Source organism: the organism of the source record quoted next, unplaced genomic scaffold (assembly GCF_019419815.1).
Source record: "Pyrus x bretschneideri cultivar Hongxiangsu unplaced genomic scaffold, Pyrus_bretschneideri_v1 Contig104, whole genome shotgun sequence".
Classification (NCBI taxonomy): Eukaryota; Viridiplantae; Streptophyta; class Magnoliopsida; order Rosales; family Rosaceae; genus Pyrus; species Pyrus x bretschneideri.
The window spans coordinates 123547-145276 of NW_025999396.1; the positions used below are offsets into that span (position 1 = coordinate 123547).

General features: G+C 36.4%; 1 protein-coding gene and 2 long non-coding RNA genes across 3 annotated transcripts; 2 read left to right on the forward strand and 1 right to left on the reverse strand.

Annotated features, from left to right (window-relative positions):
* Positions 1–1587: 1587 nt before the first annotated feature.
* LOC125471056 lies at positions 1588–4333 on the reverse strand. Its single transcript, XR_007253347.1, has 3 exons — positions 3816–4333; positions 3325–3357; positions 1588–2010 (listed from the first exon to the last, which is right to left on the reverse strand). It is a non-coding gene; the product is annotated as an uncharacterized LOC125471056 (long non-coding RNA).
* A 1113-nt stretch (positions 4334–5446) lies between these two features.
* LOC125471060 lies at positions 5447–9988 on the forward strand. The gene is made up of 2 exons (XR_007253348.1): positions 5447–6731; positions 9784–9988. It is a non-coding gene; the product is annotated as an uncharacterized LOC125471060 (long non-coding RNA).
* Positions 9989–11722: 1734 nt separating this feature from the next.
* Positions 11723–12849, forward strand: LOC103931929 (PLAT domain-containing protein 3). Its single transcript, XM_009341460.3, has 2 exons — positions 11723–11883; positions 11985–12849. The coding sequence occupies exons 1-2, from the start codon at positions 11806–11808 to the stop codon at positions 12471–12473; spliced, it is 567 nt and encodes a 188-aa protein (XP_009339735.2). The 5' UTR covers positions 11723–11805; the 3' UTR covers positions 12474–12849.
* Positions 12850–21730: the final 8881 nt, after the last annotated feature.

A 21730-nucleotide genomic window follows, 5' to 3' on the forward strand; every position in this document is an offset into this window, starting at 1 on the left:
ATTGGCACTGCAAATTTCTCATTCTAAACTCCAAACTTTCTATATTTAGAAGGAAAAATACATTTGTGAGGAGTGTAGAATGAGATTTTTGGAGTGCTAATAACACTTCCCTATATTCTATATTAAATACATAGTTTTATGTTATTATTCTATATAAGTTTAAAAAAAAAAAAAGTTTTAGTCATTATTTATTTTTATTATGAGAGTTCCTTCTTATCATTACTAAGATAAATTTTACTTAACATGTTGTTGTCCAAAATTAAAATAAACTAGTATCGTATTTGTATAGGCAAGAAGCAAGAAAACATACATACAAGTATGAAAAATGTGAAAGAATATATAAACACTCGTGATTCATCATTATTCCTCCACGAGTAGATAATGGTTACACTTATATTATCGTTTAGATTTTTAAAATCCTTCAAACCCTCATGAATAATGTTTTTTTTTTGAGGGAAAAATTAATAATAATTATTGTAGAAGTGTAAAAAATGTAGGAAAAATTAATTAATAATAATTATATATATATATATATATATATATACAATCACTCATAATGACAAGCTTTACAACTTTCATGAAGGGGTCAGCTTCGAAATCCAACACTATAATCCATAAACCTTAAATTTATATTTAACCGTCAATTGTCATTTATGCTTTATTCTTCGTATTGAATTTCATTTTTTTTATTTTCTTTTTTGAAAACTTGATCATCTAGCAGATGTAAGAAGATGAACGGTTCAGATCTTTGATATCATGTTTCGATATTTACAGTTAACTGAAATAAGAATCGATGTCATATAGTTTGTAGAAACTTTATAAACATCAAGTAATATTTTCACCAACCGTAAAACTTTGAATATAATATCAATGATCCAAACCGTTCATCTTCTTACATCCTCTAATAGATCATGTTTTCAAAAAAGAAAATCTGAAGAAAAAAAAAAAAAAATTTGATGAAAACAATGAAGCGTAAATGTAAACAACAATCAACGGTTAAATTTTGATCTATGATTTATAGGATTATTGTGGGGAATTTCGAAGTTAAGCTCTTCATGAAAGTTGTAAAACTTGTCATTATGAGCATTTATATATTTTTTTCTATACTTTTTACACTTCTACATTAATTAAAAAACTATTAAGGACTTTACTTAAATAACAACCGTAAGATAAATGAGAGTAAATTTGTACCGTTGGATTCTATTTCACTCATATTATTAGAACTTTTTTTGGACGAAAAACCCCTTCTCTATTCCAATATTTTCCAATTTTACTATTTGATCAATTTAGGTAAGCGAAAATATACTTAAAACAAAATGCGTTTTTATGTTTTGGATGTGACAATATGGTATGTATATACTTATTTAGTATTATGTTTTTCATTTGATTATTTATTGGTTTAAAATGTATTTTTCCTAACGGGTAACAGGTCGAGTCATATTACCTGTTAATATTATCGGGTCGATTTCAGGTCGGGCCATTTTATCTGGTTATTTTAACAAGTGTTACACGACACGACCTATTAAAATATCGGGTGTGACACGAAAATAACACGAACACGGAAAACACGACACGAATGCCAGGTTTAGAAAATAGCCTCCAAAGGCTAGATTTCTTCACCAGATTCTAGAAAGTTTACACCAAGAGCATGCATGTCAGTTCAATAGTGATTTCCAGCTAAAAACCACATGCATGAAGATATTTAGTTACCTAGGATCAATTCTAAGCGAGCCCAAGTGCCACCACTCATGAACTCAACGAAAGTCTTGCCGGAATTTTATGTTGGGGTTGAGCATGCATATGCAAAAGATGGCAAGGCTAAAAACACACGGATTCAAGTTTAAACTCAACATAACGTTCATTTCCATCACAAACAAAAGCCTAAAAATTGAAGAGAATGGAAGAATCTTACCTAAGATTGAAGGTGAGAGAGTTCGAAGCTCTCGAGTCTTCAATGGTAAAGCACTCGAAGTTGCTATGATGCTGCATGCAAAGTTGCAGTCGTGTTCCCTATGTCCCAAAGGTTTGAAATATTAAGATTTGGGGTTAAATTTGTGAAGGAACAAGTGCTGGTGGTGGCTGGTTTTGATGGAGCTAAAGAGAGAGCTTTAGGAGTTACAAATAAAGTGGAGTAATGTTATTCATACTATGTTTTATACCACATTTCTATACCACCTTAGGTGGTATCTAATGTGGACAACTACATTATTTGAAAATTTTGCAAAATCCCACAAAAGGAAGGAGAAATATTCCTCGTATACCAAAAGCATCATTTAATTAACTAGTTTTTCTTAATTATTAGTTTATTAAATAATGAACTAAATTTAAAAATCTGATTAATTCAAATGATGTGATTGTTCATATCAAATGTCACATAAAATGATATAAAAATGTAATACAAAAATATAGTATGAATAACATTATTCAAGAATAAAGTGAGGATAAGTTGCACAAAGAGAGAGAGAGCGCAGAAAAAGTGAGGGAGAGTGGAGTGGGTAGAGGGAGGGAGAGAGGGAAAGATAGAGTGATGTAGGAACCCGCCAATAAGGAAAAAAGAAAGGAAAATTAATGAAAAGAGTTTAAAAATTTTGAGTTTTAGCGATAAAGAAAAAATAAAAAGTAAAGTGAATAGTACTAGACTTGACTTTTTAATATAAAAATGTAGTTTTTCATTAAAATAAAGAGTATCGTAAATTTTTCGTTAAAATTTGTAAAAAAAAAAAAAAAAGGAAGGAAAAGGGGAACGGGTCAAAATAAAAGAAAATAGTGAATTGATGTGTGTGTAAGAGAGAGAGAGAGAGAGAGAGAGAGGGAGAACCGCTAGGTGAGGGAAAAAGAGAAATGTGATGGGGAGATGTGTGTGAGTTGATGGGACACAACAAGGGTTTTCTAAAACCCAACATTTTTTTTTTCCCCACTTGCAACGATCAGTACATTCAGGCAATATCTCTGCACAATGCTGATTTCGGTGTCCCAAAAAGAATCCATACAGCATTGCATGTTGCACAAGGAGAAAATTTTAAGTTTTAAAATTGTTCCGGTAGTATCACATGGTTTCGGACATAATTGGTTCGATATAATTTTAAATTGAGTTTCGTCTGCGATCATGTGTTCGTAAAAATGAGTATTATTTGGAAATAGTAAAATAAGATTGGAAAAGTGAAATGAAAATTGAGATTCACGTGAAGAGCCTATATAACATCTCAAGGGTATTTTAATAATTTCATTACTACTAAAAATAAAATAAAATAAATTTCAAAACAGGATGTCACAATAGACAAATGAAATTTTCCATTCATTAAAACACAGTTGTAGAGAACTTACCAAAACCTTTTTCCAGGAATGCACGATTATACCCTAAATAACAAATGAAAAAAATTAGTTAGAATGATATCAATTAAAACATTAGGAAAGACAAAAGTTCAACATAAAGATAAAATCCCGTAGAAAAAGCTTAATTAAATAAATGGGCAATTATTGTTGTAGGTGAAGTGGAAAGCGACAACAATTTGTTATTTTAAACAAATGGGCAATTCATGTTGTAGGTTAAAATCCCAAGAAAATTTCACCAACAACCATTCGTGCATAAAATCACAAAAATTAAATTAGTTTATGTTTTAATCGGGTCTATTTATGAACAAAATTACCACATAAAGGGAAATAGAAAGAGAGAAACAAAGTGAACCCAATAAGAAAAGGTGAATTAGAGTGCAAAGCCACAAAAGAGAGAGAGGAGAAAAGGGGATCAAGGTTAGGGTTCAGAAACGAGAACGAAGAAAAGGGGGATTGGAGAAGAAAATAAGGCCAGTGCTTACCAGTTACCACTATCGTCGTCAATCAGCAAGAGTGGGTTTAGAGAGTGTTTCAGAACACTGAAGAGTTCAACGCCCTCAATTCTTTCTCGTCCTACAGAGAGAGAGAGAGAGAGAGAGAGAGAGAGAGAGAGAGAGAGAGACTAAATGATGTTATCTGGGATTTCATGTTTTTTTTTTTTTTTTTTTTTTCTAACACTTGGAAATGGTTTGGGCTATCAGCGGGAAAAAGTGAATAAAAGGGCGCCTTACTTGAAAATTCTGAAAAATTATAGCGGGAGTGCTATAGCGGGAATTCAATTTTCCTCGCTAAAATTTTATTTAGTAAGAAAAATAAAAAATTTCTCGCTACTATTTTGGTGGGAAGGAAATGTAATTTCCACTAAACCTACAGCAAGATAATATATTTTCCTCACTAGCATTATGTACAACAACAAAAAATTTCCTCACAGAAATAATTTTTTTCTCATTGTTTCTTTGACATGTGTGGAGATCAAACTGAACTCAATTTTTGCAAGAACTTGAACAGCGAGGACAATTTGTTGTAGTACGTGTGTTCGATGGTCGAAGTTGCTCGGTGATACAAAGGGCCACCCTTTGTTAAATGTGCACAAGCAGCATAACATCCTTTATCATTGTTGCCTACTCTCCACAGTATTCAAGACCACACATCTAAATCTGGACTATCAAAAGTGCACAAGGAACGAAGCCAAGATGCCACATGTCTGAAGAAAGAAAACTGTATGTATTTTGACTTACTCAGAAAGGCATAGTCTTTTGGGTAACTATCTATTCTCAATAGGAACAAGTCTTTTCAGATACATAGTTACGGGTAATTGTGGGATCATAATTTTCCAGGGCGGGAGTAAGACGAATTGGAATATGCACACTTCAGAAGTCCAATCATGGACTCAACAGCCTCCATCGCGGAGCTAACTAAATGAAGCAGTGATGCCACCATCATCCAGCTTCAGATTCAATGGGCGAAGTCCAACGACTTTGCTAAAATTGACCGTGGTTGTTGCCCAAGATACGGAAACCTAATCTCGTAAGGAATCAATATATTTCCTATAATCTTAGAGTCTTTACAATCTAAAGATCAGCGTGCGTTGCAAATAATCACACTCCTAATAGGATGCAATATCTACTTCTTAGATATCCTCTGGAATTCTCCCGGTTTAATAAGGACTTTACTATCTTATAAGGTCCTCTCCTCAACTGGTATAAATACACCTTCTAAGGTTTATTTCTGGTACGCAATCTCTGTACACTTATTCTTACTTACGGTTGTGTATTCTTTTATAGGTAAACGAGTTTGAGAATCTCCAACTTTTACGGTGGTGCGCATAGTTGGTTCCAACATTATGCTTGGTGCAAAAGTTTTCATAACTTACTTATTTGATGAGGATAAGGATTTGATTTCCTTGTCTATTAGGATTTAGACTTTACTTCCTATTACGACTCTCAGTGTATAAGTCCTATACTCTATAAATAGGGCCTTAGGGTTAGTTTATTTTGGTGTGGCTTATTTCACTGGCAAACTTGTGAGAGTCAATTTGTGAGTTTGAGAGTTAGAGAAAAATTTGGGAGAATCTCTTCCGATTATTTTGGGTTCTCTACTCATTAGAGTTTGTAATTTATGGCATTTAGGGCATGAGAGTTAAACACTCTTTTGTAATCTTTGTTGGTTTAGTAAAATTCTTTTTCGTTCTTCCTCTGTAGACGTAGGCTTGTACGCTGAACCACATAAATATTTTGTGTTATTTTGAGATTGTTTGTTTCTTCAGTTTCACCTACAATATTAATATTTGGTACTTTGTTAGAATTCACTTTCGTCCGTGGATGTAATCTTTTACTTCAAACCAAGGAAATATTTTGTGTTATTTTGAGATTGTTTGTTTCTTTGCTTTCGCCTATAATATTGATATTTAGTACTTTGTTAGAGTTATCTTTCGCTTGCGCATAAAACTACAACATCGCCCACCCAAGAGAAAAGTCATGGACCTGCTCCTGCCTCCTTATCCCTATTACCACACATACCAAAATAGCCTCACGGGTTGCTTCACTTCTACCAATGCTATCACGAACCACCCAACCACACCACCATCGTCTCAACTCGGCTACCCATATTTGTCGGCCTTATAACCCTAATTTATGCATTTGTTATTACAAGTGTTGGTCTTGCAACCTTTCACAGGAAAGCCCTAATACACTCTCTAACCCTAGCATAATTCACAAAATTTACCCTCCTTCTAGCTGCTAGCCTCCAACTCATTCTTAAGGCCGGTGGCAACCACCCTTTCAACCTTTCTTATCCTTCTCCTTCTTATTCCAACCACCCCCCCCCCCCCCCCCCCCCAAAAACAAGATTTTTCTTCCCCGTAACTGCGATGGCCCCGATTCCCGTCATGGATCGGTGGAGCAACCTACCATCTATAAGTGGTGTGGATGGAGCTATGTCTTCCGCCTTTTTGCCCATGTTTCAAGGTCATATTCCTCTAATTTGGGGCTTTTGGCTAGATTTGGGGGCTTTGCGCTCAAAATCTTCCAAAACTTCAAATCAGCCCTCCAACTCCTCACACCCGTATTCGCTGTTTTTTCCATGCTTTTCTCCGATCAAAGACAACTATATGGTGTCACCCCTACAAAAGGTCTAGAGTCTCTTTGAATTGGTGGTTACACCATCTGACCTTTTTTGTTACTACTTGGTTCTAGGCATTCACATGCCTATTGTGTGTTTGTGTTCGGCTGAGGACCAGAACTGTGGTGACCGGAATGGGTATGGTTCTTCCTGATTTACAGATTTGGCTCTTTTTTACCGGTGCTGTGACATCAATGGGTTTGCGTATTGCTATCTACGGAGGTTTCTCTTGGTTTTCCTGTTCGCTGGTCGTCTCCACCAATTATGCTGTGGTTGAGGTTAGACCTGGCATTCGTGTCGTGTTTCTCGTGTTCGTGTCGTTTTCGTGTCATACCCGATAGCTTAACGGGTCGTGTCGTGTAATACCTGTTAAAGTAAACAGGTAATATGACCCGACCCGAAATCAACCCATTAATATTATCAGGTAATATGACCCGACCCGTTATCCGTTAAGAAAATTATATTTTAAATCAATAAAAATGAAAAGAAAAACATAATTTGACCCAAAAAAATGTAAAACATAATACTAAATTAGTATATACATACTAAATTTCGGAGTTGACCTCTTAATGAACGTTGTAAAGTTTTTCATTATATGTGATTACATTTTTCACACTTATTATTATTAATTTTTCACTCAAATAAGTAACATTGTTCATGAGATTTTTAAAAATCTACACTTATTTATACTTTCATCAAGTATAACATAAGATTTTATGTTATCCACTAGTGTAAATATTTTAAATTGAAGATCGAATTCATTCATTATATTCATATAGGATCAATGAGTGTAGCTGTAAAAAATCATCAAAATCGGAGTTAAAATAACCGTTAAATCGTAATTTTTCGTTTATAACCGTCGAAAAGTTTTGTCTCATTACTTGATCTCTGAATGTTTTTTTTTTTTTTTTTTTTTTTTGCAATTTTTGGCGTATGCGATCTCGAAGCATATATAAACAAGTTTGACGGTTAGATCGTTGAAATTAGTTTCGTATGATGCGTATCTCATCAAAACGATAGATTCACTAACACTTAAGAGTTTATTTATACTTTCATCAAGTATAACATAAGATTTTGTGGTATCCACTAGTGTAAATATTTTAAATTGAAGATCGAATTCATTCATTGTATTCATTTAGGGTCAAGGAGTGTAGCTGTAAAAAATCATCAAAATCGGAGTTAAAATAACCGTTAAATCGTGATTTTTCGTTTATAACCATCGAAAAGTTTTGTCTCATTACTTGATCTCTGAATGTTTGTTTTTTGCAATTTTTGGCGTATGCGATCTCGAAGCATATATAAACAAGTTTGACGGTTGGATCGTTGAAATTAGTTTCGTATGATGCATATCACATCAAAACGATAGATTCACTAACACTTAAGAGTTTATTTATACTTTCATCAAGTATAACATAAGATTTTGTGGTATCCACTAGTGTAAATATTTTAAATTGAAGATCGAATTCATTCATTGTATTCATTTAGGGTCAAGGAGTGTAGCTGTAAAAAATCATCAAAATCGGAGTTAAAATAACCGTTAAATCGTGATTTTTCGTTTATAACCATCGAAAAGTTTTGTCTCATTACTTGATCTCTGAATGTTTGTTTTTTGCAATTTTTGGCGTATGCGATCTCGAAGCATATATAAACAAGTTTGACGGTTGGATCGTTGAAATTAGTTTCGTAGGATGCATATCACATCAAAACGATAGATTCACTAACACTTAAGAGTTTATTTATACTTTCATCAAGTATAACATAAGATTTTGTGGTATCCACTAGTGTAAATATTTTAAATTGAAGATCGAATTCATTCATTGTATTCATTTAGGGTCAAGGAGTGTAGCTGTAAAAAATCATCAAAATCGGAGTTACAATAACCGTTAAATCGTGATTTTTCGTTTATAACCATCGAAAAGTTTTGTCTCATTACTTGATCTCTGAATGTTTTTTTTTGCAATTTTTGGCGTATGCAATCTCGAAGCATATATAAACAAGTTTGACGGTTGGATCGTTGAAATTAGTTTCGTATGATGCATATCACATTAAAACGATAGATTCACTAACACTTAAGAGTTTATTTATACTTTCATCAAGTATAACATAAGATTTTGTGGTATCCACTAGTGTAAATATTTTAAATTAAAGATCGAATTCATTCATTGTATTTGTTTAGGATCAAGGAGTGTAGCAGTAAAATATCATCAAAATCGGAGTTAAAATAACCGTTAAGAGTGTAGCTGTAAAAAGTCATCAAAATCGGAGTTAAAATAACCGTTAAATCGTGATTTTTCGTTTACAACCGTTGAAAAGTTTTGTCTCATTACTTCATCTCTGAATGTTTGTTTTTTGCAATTTTTGGCGTATGCGATCTCGAAGCATGTATAAACAAGTTTGACGGTTGGATTGTTGAAATTAGTTTTGTAGGATACTTATCCCGTCAAAACGATAAATTTACTAACACTTAAGAGTTTATTCATACTTTCATCATTTTGATGGGATACGCATTGATGTTATACTTAATGAAAGTATAAATAAACTTTAAGCGTTAGTGAATCTTATCATTTTGATGACTTGAAATAAATATATTAATTATTTATATATTTTAAGTGTTAATTAGACTATGTTTCAATTAGTATGTGATGATATTTAATAATAAAATTACATTTATGTTTTTTTATTACATATTTTATTTTTATTCAAGTTAAAATGTTATAAGAGATTAAAAAAAAAAAAAAAAAAAAAGAGCTGGTTACTTTTTTTCTTTGGGTTAAACATTAGGCGGGAAATGGATGGATATAGGTTGCAAAATTTCTCAAACATTAGGTGGGAAATGGATGACACTCTTGAAATATTAGGCGGGAAATTAATTATTATAATTTTTTTATGTTTTTGGTATTTTTAAATTACTTGATATTTTTATTTTTAATGTGTTTTATGATTTTTAATCTCAATCTTTGCCTATAATATATTATAAAAATAAATAAATAAATAAAACTTAAATTTTAAAATTTATATAAAATAATAATAGAATAATAATTAATAAACAATATATACATATTCATTATATCTATTGCATTTTATAGTAAGTTTTTTTTAGTAGTTTAAAAAATTAAAATCATCAAAATAATATTTTTCTTATCGTGTCGAAACAGGTTACCCGCGTGTCACTTTCGTGTAAACCTGTTAAGGACCCGTTATTAACGGGTTATTATCGTGTGACCCGATAATGACCCGATTAGTTATCGTGTTGACCCGAAACCCGTTATTTTCGTGTCGTTTACGTGTCGTGTTAACGAGTCATGTAATAAATTGCCAGGTCTAGTTGAGGTGTGTGACTCTCGTTTTAGGGTTATTAGGTTTTTATGTGGGGTTACTTTTTGGGTGGGCCTTGGCTTTTGGACCGATACACACTGTTTATAATTTTTTGTTTAAGGTATTGATGGGAACTTTTATTCACATAATGAATGTATAAGTGACGTTATGTTCGTACCTATTCTATTTATGAGGTTATTATTTTATTTTCTCATTTTCATCTGCGGAGTCCGGACCGTGTCTGTTTGGACTTTGTTATAAAATTTCCCATTGATCGAAAAAAAAAAACTTAGGCTACCCTTTCCCCAACACAATTAACCTTCAACACCTTTTTTTAATGCCACTTATCTAACAGCATCTCATTGTCCCTGATGTTACTTGAAGATCCATTCATAGCCCCTCACATCAAACCAAAAATAAACAAATAAAAAACCATGCTTTCAGACCAAAAAAAAAAAAAAAAAAAAAAAAAAAAAAAAAACCATGTTTTTCATGTGTTCGGTAATGGATATCATTCAAATATGTTTTCATGTGTATTTATCTATTGATTTTTTATTTATTTATAAAGTTTTGCATGCTTTTGACCAGAACCAAAGCATGCTTGAAAGTTCTACAACTTTTTCCAAAGTAAATAAACCATTCAAGTTCATTGCCGTAAATAATGAAGGTGCGATCAAAACCGTATGTGGAGGAATGTCCGCTCTCTCATTGGCTGCTGCACTTATAAGATCCAAACCAAATTAATTTATTTTATTTTGGGCAGATCAAACAGCAGTGTCGCATTCTGTGATTGCAACCAAGTAAATACAATAGAAGTGTCGAGAGTAATCTAGGACTAATGATTTTTACACTCAATATACCATAAAAAAACAAGAAGAATTTTAAACTCTAGTTTTGACAAAAGATAGTCCATCTAATATGCATTAAGATAATCATTTAATACTACGATTTAGTGATATTCTATTTAACTTGTAAGTAAGAAGTTTTAGACTCGATTCTCGTCAAGTGTGAATTTAAGCCACGTTATTACTAGCACATTGTGAAGTTTAGCCAATCCTTCTTCTTTAGTATAGATAATATTGTTTGCTAAAAAAAAAAACAAAAATAAGTTGGCCTCAGTTGAAAAAAATCCACCAAGGAAACCTCATAATCACACTTGACACACACACACACACATCATATATATATATATATATATATATATATATATATATATATCTATAGAGAAAACCTTTAAAAGAAGGTATTCCTATTTTTTTTTTTAAATGGGGATTAGTTGTAGGATTCACATCATCTCGAACTTTAACGATTTGAACCTTCCATTTTTCAAGTTGCACCTCATAATTAAATCATCTTTGCAAAATATTAGCTAAATCTGAAATATTTAAGGCATTTAATTGAGTTCAAAGAAATTAACGAATACTTTGTTATATAAGAAACAATGAAATTTTATCTTGATAATTAAATAGACAAATGATTTTAGATTGAATTGAATTTTTGCAAGATGAACTATGAGATGCAACTTGAAAAACAGACAGTTCAGATTATTAAAATTCAATATCATGAAACCCCACAACTAATCCTTATTTTCGTAAAAATAAAAAATAAAAAATAAATTAAATTAAAATTAAAAAAAAAAAAAAAAGAAAAGAAAAAAAAAAAGCCTATTGCCAACCACACCATACCCGACTTTGTTCTTATCTTCATCATTACAAGGGTGGCAAGTGGCGGAAATATATGGGCCAACCTGTGTCGTTACACCAAATGACTAAATCATCCTTAAAAAAGAGAAAAGAAAACTAACGGAAAGTTCAAAAAATCTTAATTTTAATAAAAATTAATAAATAAAAATGTAGTAAATAGTATTAAAAAAATAAAAACGTGATTTTTTTGTTAAAATTAAACAGTACCGAAAATATTTCGTTAAAAAACCGAAAAAGAAATCAACGTGTCCACAATGGACAAAATAGCATGTGATGTTTTACCATAAAAAGCTCCATATACCACTCGCCCAACCAAGCTTTACCCTTCGCAAAAATGGCATCCACCATCTCCGTCAACAGTCTCTTCATCTCCCTCCTCCTCTCCCTCTTCCTCACCCTCGCCTTCTCCGACGTAAGTTTCCATTTTCTTTCCCTTAACTCTGATTAAATTTTGGTGTTTGACATTAGTTTGGAAGTGTATATATCTATATATGTGTGTGTGTGTCTCTGCAGGACCCGGATTGCGTGTACACGGCGTACGTTAGGACGGGGTCGATCATAAAGGCCGGGACGGACTCCACCGTCAACCTCCGGCTGTACGACGCGTACGGATACGGCATCGAGATCACGAACCTCGAAGCCTGGGGCGGCTTGATGGGCCCCGGCTACAACTACTTCGAGAGGGGCAATCTCGACATCTTCAGCGGGCGAGGTCCCTGCCTCCGGTCATCGATCTGCGCTCTCAACCTCACCTCGGACGGCTCCGGCCCCAACCACGGCTGGTACGTTAACTACGTCGAGGTGACCTCCACTGGGGCCCACATTCCTTGCCATCAACAGCTGTTCACCATCGAGCAGTGGCTGGCCACCGATACGTCGCCCTACGAGCTAACCGCCGTCAGGAACTACTGTAACTCCGACATCGAGGGTGCTGAGAAAAGGGGACGTGCTGAGCACCGGATGATCCGGTCCGGTTCGAGCGGTTCGGTTTCTACTGTTTAAGTTATGTTTGGATGCGAGGTTAATGAGTTGTTAGTTGGTGTGGTTGTCCAAATCCGTGTGTGATCAGGTGCGCGGTGGTGTTAAGTTTAGTCGTGGTTAACCAAATCCGTGTAAGTTCAGGTGCGCGGTGGTGTTAAGTTTAGTTGTGGTTATCCAAATCCGTGTATGATTTGGCCAAAATAAAACAAATATGAATTTTATTAGTAAGATATTCGGATCTGTGATCTGTAACGTGTAATGTGAATGAGGTAATTTGGAATTTCTGTTTGGCTGGGTCTTGGGATGTCGGTGGGATCCGGATTAGTAAAAGACTCTTGCAAATTGTTTTGCTGTCTTAAAGAGTTATTAATGCACGCTGCGCATCCTTCCATTTTTATTTTTATTTTTTTAATACGAGGGTACTACTTTTTATATTAATTTTAATTATTATGGATGATGAATGAGACATGGTTGAATATGTTCTCGTTCAAAGCATCTCCGATGGAGTAGCAAATAGAAAGTCAAAACAATTTTGATAAGCCATGTAAGCAATGTTGCCTACTTTCAACATTAAGGGCAAATAGGATTCTACTTCTCTATTTATTATATAAAAAAAAAAATATATTTTATGTAGAGAAAGAAGGCAAAAATAAAGGATAAGGAAATTAGAATGCCTTACAATTTTTTTATAGTTTTTTTTTTTTTTAACAAAAAATACTTTCTACCCTAAAGGGGAGGGGGATTGATTTAGACTCATATAGGCTAGTATTAATATGATTCAAATTCGTTTTTGCCAAAAATCAAACCTAAGACCTCCCACTTACAAGTGAAGAGAAATACGACTATATCGTATTACTAAGTGACAATTTTTATATAGTTTTAACACTAAATATCTATTCCTTTTAAATATTTGATTATGACCCTTTGACCAATTGTCATCTCAATAATTTTCTATTTATTTAGTTTCAATGTCATTAATTTAAATGCAGTTATATATCGTAAGGTAACCTAGCAACTAACTGCCTATAATATAGGAACTTAATTTCATCAACCCGCATTAAATGAATTTTTTAATAAATAAAAATATTTAATTTAACTGATTCTTCATTATGAGTATTAAAAAAAAAACTAACTAATGAAAATGGCTTGAAAACTTTAAGTTTTAATGATAAGAACAAAATAAATGGTAAAGTGAATAGTATCAGAATTGACATTTTTAGTATAAAAATGTGATTTTTCGTTAAAGTGAACAGTACTGGGAGTTTTTCATTAAAGTTCCCTAAAAAAATGGTAAAATTTGATATGAGTCCAATTATGTGAGCCTTTATGACGTATAGTCCAATTTTACTTGATTATTGAGTTAAGTCCAATGGCTCATTGTACACATCAACTTATTTTTATTCTCTTGCCAAATTTATCCCTAAACTGACTAATTAAGTAATTAACATACTTATTATTATTATTTATTTATGATGATTTTTAATCCTTATTCATAGGATTATCTTATGCTTAATGATCGGGTTAAGTATAGGAATATAAATCTCTTTAATATTTTTTCATCCTCCAAAACGTTTCCTATTCTTTTTTTTTTTCTTTCTACCTTACGATGTCTCCTTCTCACCCGGTCACGATATCTTCTTCTTCTTTTTTACCCTACTCTATGCTCCTAAGCATAGATGATCAAACGTACACCTCCCTTACGAACCGTTAAGTCTGGAGAGAAATAGTTGAAAAACACGTCTGGACGAACACTTGTAGTAAAACGTTCATTTGTAACTAATCACTAGGGTTGCTCTCCAAGTTGAGGGGTATAAGATTTGAAAACTTGAATTAAAGGAATCATATAGCCACACATAGAAATGGATGCCACAATCGCTAAGCTTAGAACCTACATTTCTACCTTCACCAATTCCATGCTAAAAGACTGTTCAGTCCTCAAGGTCGCTTGGAATTCTTCCTGGTAATTCTGGTAAGCTTGTGAAAGGGTTATGCTCCTAGGGAATATCGATACGAAACTGGGCGCACAATTCATCCAAGTCGATCCATCATGAATTCCTCACAAATTTGGCAAGAAACCATGTTGAGAAGGCTAAAAGAACATTCAAGAGTTTAAGAGTCAAAACAAGTCCATTAAATCCAAAGTACAAGATATCGAGATTGAATATACAACTCTGATGCTTGAATACGTGTAAGTACCTAACTTGGTTATGTGGTGGTAGTTTGAAATGGTCGAACGCTAACGCAACTTGAATGGTAGTCTAATGAAACTGACGAATGGGAACCTAGACTTTCTCCAAACCAATATTCACAACATCTTGCTACAACAGTAAGTCCAGCAATATTCAATGATAATTCCCTCAATAAGGTGTTGATTGGGCGATTGAAGGACTGATGATCTCAATTAAAAAGGTTCAATGTTTGATTGGGTCTCCTGGACAGTCTGTCTTCTTCAGAAATGATACAAAGAACAAAAAGGTGACCCAAGATTGACTAAAACATCTTTTAGGACCAAGAGGTGATTCTAGAATTACAAACAAAGCTGATGTGTACCAAAATATCAAAAAGTTAGAGAAATTTCAGGAATAAAGGATTCTGCCAAAAGGTTCAAGGTAAAGTCCTCACAGACTGGTAAATAGTACGTTTAGTGAGTTGGTCGACAAACACTGAATCATCGCCATAGTCTCCACGGAAGGGTGTCATTATATTTTCAAGCCAGGATGATAGTCGTTGACTCTAGGTTGTAGATAGGATATTTCACATCATGTGGTCCCAACCATCGAAAGACATAAGCATTACTCGACCATGTTGCATCAGCGCCCAGCTACACGTTTAGTAAAACATCACCGTAAGATTCAAAGTTGGTCAACATCATCAAAATGTGTAAGAACAAGGATTAGGTGAGACAACATTTCAATTGTTAGAAACTTCATTCATAATCAATATCTCGACAGAACGAACTGGTTTCCTAACCGAAAATGGGGATTGGGTTATGGTCAAAGAATAGTTGTCAATTGTCGGTAGAAATCGACAAGACCGATGCTACTTTGTAATTCACGACACTCATGAAGATTTTCGATGTTCTACAGTTGCAACCTCTGATTTGAATCTAAGCAAGGTCGACATTTGAGGAATTTGATGTAAAGCTGGCTGTTGATATTTAGTAAATTGACCTTGTTCTTGGAGTAGACAAGAATGTTATCGATAAGACAATCACTAAGAAATTTTTATAAGGGTCCACACGAATTCCTTCAACGAAAACAGCAAGCCTGAGGAAATTGATTTGGTCTACCCCACAGATACCTACTAACTTCGCCTACAATTGGTGCTTTCTTAATTTTCTCCAACACAACTTCAAATGTTTTGAGCAATTTCCATATAGATATGACTTTGCCCGCCATTCCTAGGGAACGCAAGTCGCAGAGTACCATCATTGTTTCAGATCTTCAGCTGGTCCTAACTAGACTTCATCCCACTAAGATTTCTCTATTTCACATCACTTCTATGTAAATCCGACTCTACCTGCCATTCCTAGCAAACGCATGACGCAGAGTATCGGTCTGTTGTTGAAAGTTATCCATCATTCCAATACGTCACTGTAGAGACATAATCTTGACACAAATTTCTTGTACTTCAAGATGAAGAAGGATTGCACAACTGTGCCGATGTACATCAATAAAAGGAAGCCATGACATCCAAATGATATCAAGGTCGACACATTACTAGAGTAGGAGACGATGTTAAGTATACTCTGAACAAATCATGGTCTGATACTAAACTAACACGCCCCATCCCCGATATCCCCAAATACCAGGATGAGTACGTGCTAGCCAACATCCGAGGGTGATGAAGCCATGTTAACATGCATGCAAGTTACGAAGAAAGAACAAACATAAATATAATAAGTAAATTTAAGTATAATGAAATATGCGAATGCAGGGACGTGTTCAGAGCATACAACTAAACAAGAATACTACGAAAGGAATATTATATAACAATGAGATTACAAAGAAAGAGGGGCCCAACACCGAGAAGACTCAAAGGTATCGATACGGGAATGCCTTGACGCCGAAATCGTACGCCTAGATTCTAAACCTTGAAGAGGGTGCAAAGCAAAGTGTGAATGGACCAATTTAATATAAATAATAATAGTAAGAAAACCATTTTTCTTTCGAACATACCAACCCCATGTTTTGAAGACACAATATAGTTCTCCATAGGTTTTTAGAAAACCCTAGCATGCCATGAAAACGTTCGTAAAACATGTATGTATAAAACAATGCTCAGTAATGGTAATGTAGTCACCCGAAGGCAAATCCGTAAAACCTTGGTAAATCATAAAACAATGTACTTAACTAGGGTTATCATAGTCGCCCGAAGGCATAACCATCACCCGAAAGTGAAGCTGTACGACACTAGGTTACGCCAGTGAAGAAATATGGTAGGTCCTATCACCCGAAGGTGAAGCTATACGACTCTAGGTTACGCCAGAGAAGAAATATAATATAACACACCGACACTAGCCGTGGCTAGTGAAGCTATGCCACACTTTTTTCTCCAGTGAAGCTAGGAGTATGTCATAAGTCTCACTGCTCATCAAATGTGTCCTATGACCATAGATGTATACATACTCAGGTTGTGTGTATGTGTTGTATGATTACCCACTAGACAAGCACCAAAAACGTAACCAAAATCTCATACAAAGTGTAGAATACCAAAACCTCATCATCCGAAATCATAATAAATCCATCGTGCGAAATCATAATTTCACATTTGTAAATCCATCATATATTGTAAAGTGTAAAATGACACACCCCAACCGAGATCAGGGCATGCTGGCCGTCACGTGGAAGTGACGTAGCCATGTGCACAGTGCGGAAGCTAAAAACAGTAATATAAAAGTGCGAATAATTTAAAAACTAGCAAATATAGAGTGATAGAATATGTGCTAGCGTAATTAAGACACTGAATTCAGAGCCTAAGGCCTACAGCAGTCCAAAAGAAACGATACGACAATAGTGCACCCGAAGGCGACCCTACATAGGTGGATGTTTGTCAGAATGCCGGGACGTCTCCGGGAAAACCACCGAACCCGCTAAGCTACTAGAACCTGGAGGGGCGCAAAAACAAAAGCGTGAGTGGGCAAAACAAATCTCTTAGAAAACCATTTCATAAAACATATTATAACCCCTCGCCGTAAAACTTGTATACTTCCCAGAAATAAACATATATACGTAGATATGCCAAGTCATGCTCAAGGGTATGCCAATCATGCTCACAGGTATGCCATCACAAAACCTCATAATATCATGCATGTGCTCAGATATAAACCATATTAATAGCATCATAAACTGGCAGCCGGAGTCCCCTAAGTGACCTGTACGGCTGAATCTAGAGCTCAAATTTCGACTAAATCACTAAACCTGCCCACGAGTCGGAACCACCTATAGTGGTCTGTACAACAGGCCTGGGTGTAATACATATGAACGCTCTAGTGCTACGATCACGTGAAGGCTGTGCGAATAATCGCGGGTCACCTACGAGTCGGAACCACCTATAGTGGTCTGTACGACAGGACTGTGCACCTAACTTGAATCCAAGCTGAGCGTGTGGTGCGGGAGGTGAACAACACGTGAAGGACTGTGCCCTACTCTGGGCGGGAGCACTAACACCGGGGGTGCAGGTTATGAGCTCTCTAAGCACCTCTAATCGCTATTTAATGCAAATGTTAAACAATGCTTACCTGGTACTTACCTAGGCCGCCACAGCACCAACATATATGTAAATGTCGTATGAATAAATATATAAACCAACTTATACGCCACTAATCATGCATAACCATCAATCATATAAAATTAATGGCGTAAAACGAGGCATTTATACTAATTTCTGGGAAACAACATGTATATAGGTATATACGGAAAACAAAAGCCCACTCACTGGTATGTGGAAGGGTCGTAGCCCTCCTGCCTCGAATGTGCACGCTCGTCCTCGGGATACGTGTCACCTATATGCGAATTAACTATAAAAACGTTAACTTTAAAGCACATAACAGTCCGTTCGAAATAACTTCTCATACATTGCTCAAAATGGACAAATGAATATACCAACGTGATCTACACAACCTCACGATCACAACCATATTTTTAAAATAATTTTTGGACTTGCCACGCGCCCCCACGCGCCAGCTCAGACACGGACCCACGCGCCCCCACGCGCGGCCACGTGCTAAGCACACTGACGGCGTCAAGTGACGCCGTCAAGAATATTCCCTTGCACTGACGGAATATTCCGTTAACCCTAACTGACGCCGTCAACGTCCGTTAGGAATATTCCGTTAAACCCTAACGGAATATTCCCCTGTCTTCTCCGGCCATCCCCCCTCGCCGGCGCCGTCGCCGGAAAACCTGCAACTTAGGTTTTCTCGCTCGTTTTTCAACCGTTTTTCAAGATTTTTGCACCATTTTAACCCTTAGGACTAGTTGAACACGATCCTACAAGTTTTAAGGCCTAAAACTATGAGAAAATACCTGTCCAAGTTTCCAAAACTCGGCCAACTTAGAACCAAGCTTTCCCGATGTCCAAACTTGTCCAACGAAGCACTCCCATGCTCCTGGGAACCTCACAAACACAACTACAAGTTTCAAAAGTCCAAAAACAAGCTAGAATGAGTTTGCATGAACAGTAGCTAAAACGGACATGGCGATTTTGACGTGAAAACGTCGAAGTTCTTACCTGAAAACGGTACCACTGGACTCCTCTCAGCCTCACAAGCACGATGGTGGTCTTGGATCCCTCGATCTGTGACGTTTTAGGGTGGGTGTGTGTGTGTCCGTACGTTTGGTTGAGGAAGAAGAAGAATAATGGACTCGGGGGGAGAGAGAGAGAGAAAGAAAGAGACAGAGGGTGAGGGAAAGTGAGATAGTGTGGGTGTGTAGCCCAACACATGTCCACACCTCACAAAACATCCAAAAACAACCTAGGGGTAAAATGGTAATTTCACACGTACGTTTCCGATAATTCCAGGACGGGATGTCACAACCTACCCACCTTATTAGAATTTCGTCCCGAAATTCAAAACAACCAAAACCCCCCCTAGTAGCCAAAGAACAATATAGGATACAAATCCCTCATCCGATCTTCTGTCTCCTACGTCGCTTCCTCGACTGAATGATTCCTCCACAAAACTTTCACTAAATTTACCGTCTTGTTCCTCAGAACCTTCTCTTTCCAATCGATGATCGTCACCGGTTCCTCGTCATACGTCAAATCTGGATTTATTTCTAACGGTTAAGGAGGTATCACATGAGATGGATCATCAACATAATGTCGGAGCATAGACACGTGGAACACGTTATGCACTCTGGCTAGCTCCGGAGGTAACTCCAACCTATAAGCTACCTCACCAACTCGCTCCGTGACCATGTATGGTCCGATGTACCGTGGACTTAACTTGCCTTTCTTCCCGAACCTCACTACACCTCTCCACGGTGAAAGTTTCAAAAATACCCAATCTCCGACCTCGTACACTCTGTCCGTAGCATGCCGATTCGCTAAGCTTTTCTGTCTATCCTGTGCCGCTTTCAAATTAGTCTTGATTACCTGAACGTTCTGAGTAGTCTCCTCAACAATCTCCGGACCCACTAAAACTCTTTCTTCGACTTCTGACCAACACAACGGTGTGCGACAAGCTCTACCATACAATGCCTCAAATGGTGCCATGCCAATGCTTGAATGAAAACTATTATTATAGGCAAATTCCATCAAATCCAACCGCTGGTGCCAAGCATCACCAAATTGCAACACCGAAGTTCGCAGCATATCCTCCAACGTCTGAATAGTCCTCTCAGATTGCTCGTCTGTCTGAGGATGATACGCCGTGCTGTAGAGTAGTCTCGTACCCAAAGCTTCCTGGAAAGCCACCCAAAACTTAGATGTGAATCGTGGATCACGATCCGAGACAATATTCACCGGCACACCATGGTACTTCACTACCTTCGAGATGAACAACTCTGCTAAACGACTCAAAGAATACTTCTCTCTCACTGGAATAAAATGTGCGGACTTAGTGAGTCGATCAACGATCACCCAAATGCCGTCAAAACCGTTATGTGTACGCGGGAGCTTGTACACAAAATCCATGGTGATATTTTCCCATTTCCACTCAGGAACGGGAAGCGGCTGCAACAATCCAAACGACTTCTTCCTTTCTGCCTTAACCTGCTGACAAATGGCACACCTACTCACATACTCGGCTATCTCCCTCTTCATACCCGGCCAATAATAAAATGGTCGAATGGTATGATACATTTTAGTAGCTCCTGGATGCATGGCATAAGCCGAGATATGTGCTTCATCAAGAATTTCCTTCTTCAAATCCACAACATTTGGCACGAACATTCTTCCCTCTTGCATTAACATGCCATCCGATTCACGTACCCTGAGGTCTCTCCTCCTACCTTGTTCTCGAGCTTGGATTAATTCTTGAGTCTGCTCATTAGTTGCTTGGGTTGCAAGCACCCGATCAACTAAGATGGGCCTAACTTGAAAATTAGCAAGTAAAGCCACATCTCGATCTTCTGCTTCTAACCTCACTCATGTAGCACGCAAGTCCGCCAAAAGAGGAATACGGCTTGCATACAACGCATTAATGCGGCCCTGAGACTTCCGACTAAGTGCATCAGCAACTACATTCGCACGACCAGGGTGATAATCAATCGTGCAGTCGTAATCGCTGAGCAACTCCATCCACCTCCGCTGACGAAGATTAAGTTCCTTCTGAGTAAAAAGATATTGGAGACTCTTATGATCAGTAAAGATCCTACATTTCTCGCCGTAAAGGTAATGTCTCCACAATTTTAGCGCAAAAAATGATAGCAGCCAACTCCAAATCATGAGTAGGGTAATTCAACTCATGGGGTTTCAACTGACGTGAAGCATAAGCAATCACCCTACCATGCTGCATCAACACACATCCCAGACCATTCAAGGAAGCATCGCTATAAACCTCGAAATCACCACTATCGTCCGGGAGTGCCAGAACAGGTGCTTGAGTGAGACAACGCTTCAACTGCTGGAAACTCTGTTCATACCTATCATCCCACTCGAATTTAACATCTTTCCTCGTTAGTCTCGTCAATGGTAAGGCAATCACCGAGAAATCCTTAACAAATCTCCGATAATACCCCGCCAAGCCAAGGAAACTTCTCACCTCGGTGACGGATCGCGGTTGCTCCCAATTCTCCATCGCCGCAACCTTCTGAGGGTCAACCAGAATACCC

Bases quoted from the DNA above. Each gene is read 5' to 3' on its own strand.
- LOC103931929 (XM_009341460.3), top strand. From the start codon at position 11,806: ATGGCATCCACCATCTCCGTCAACAGTCTCTTCATCTCCCTCCTCCTC. The intron at 11,884-11,984 runs GTAAGTTTCCAT...GTGTCTCTGCAG, and splicing joins TCACCCTCGCCTTCTCCGAC to GACCCGGATTGCGTGTACAC.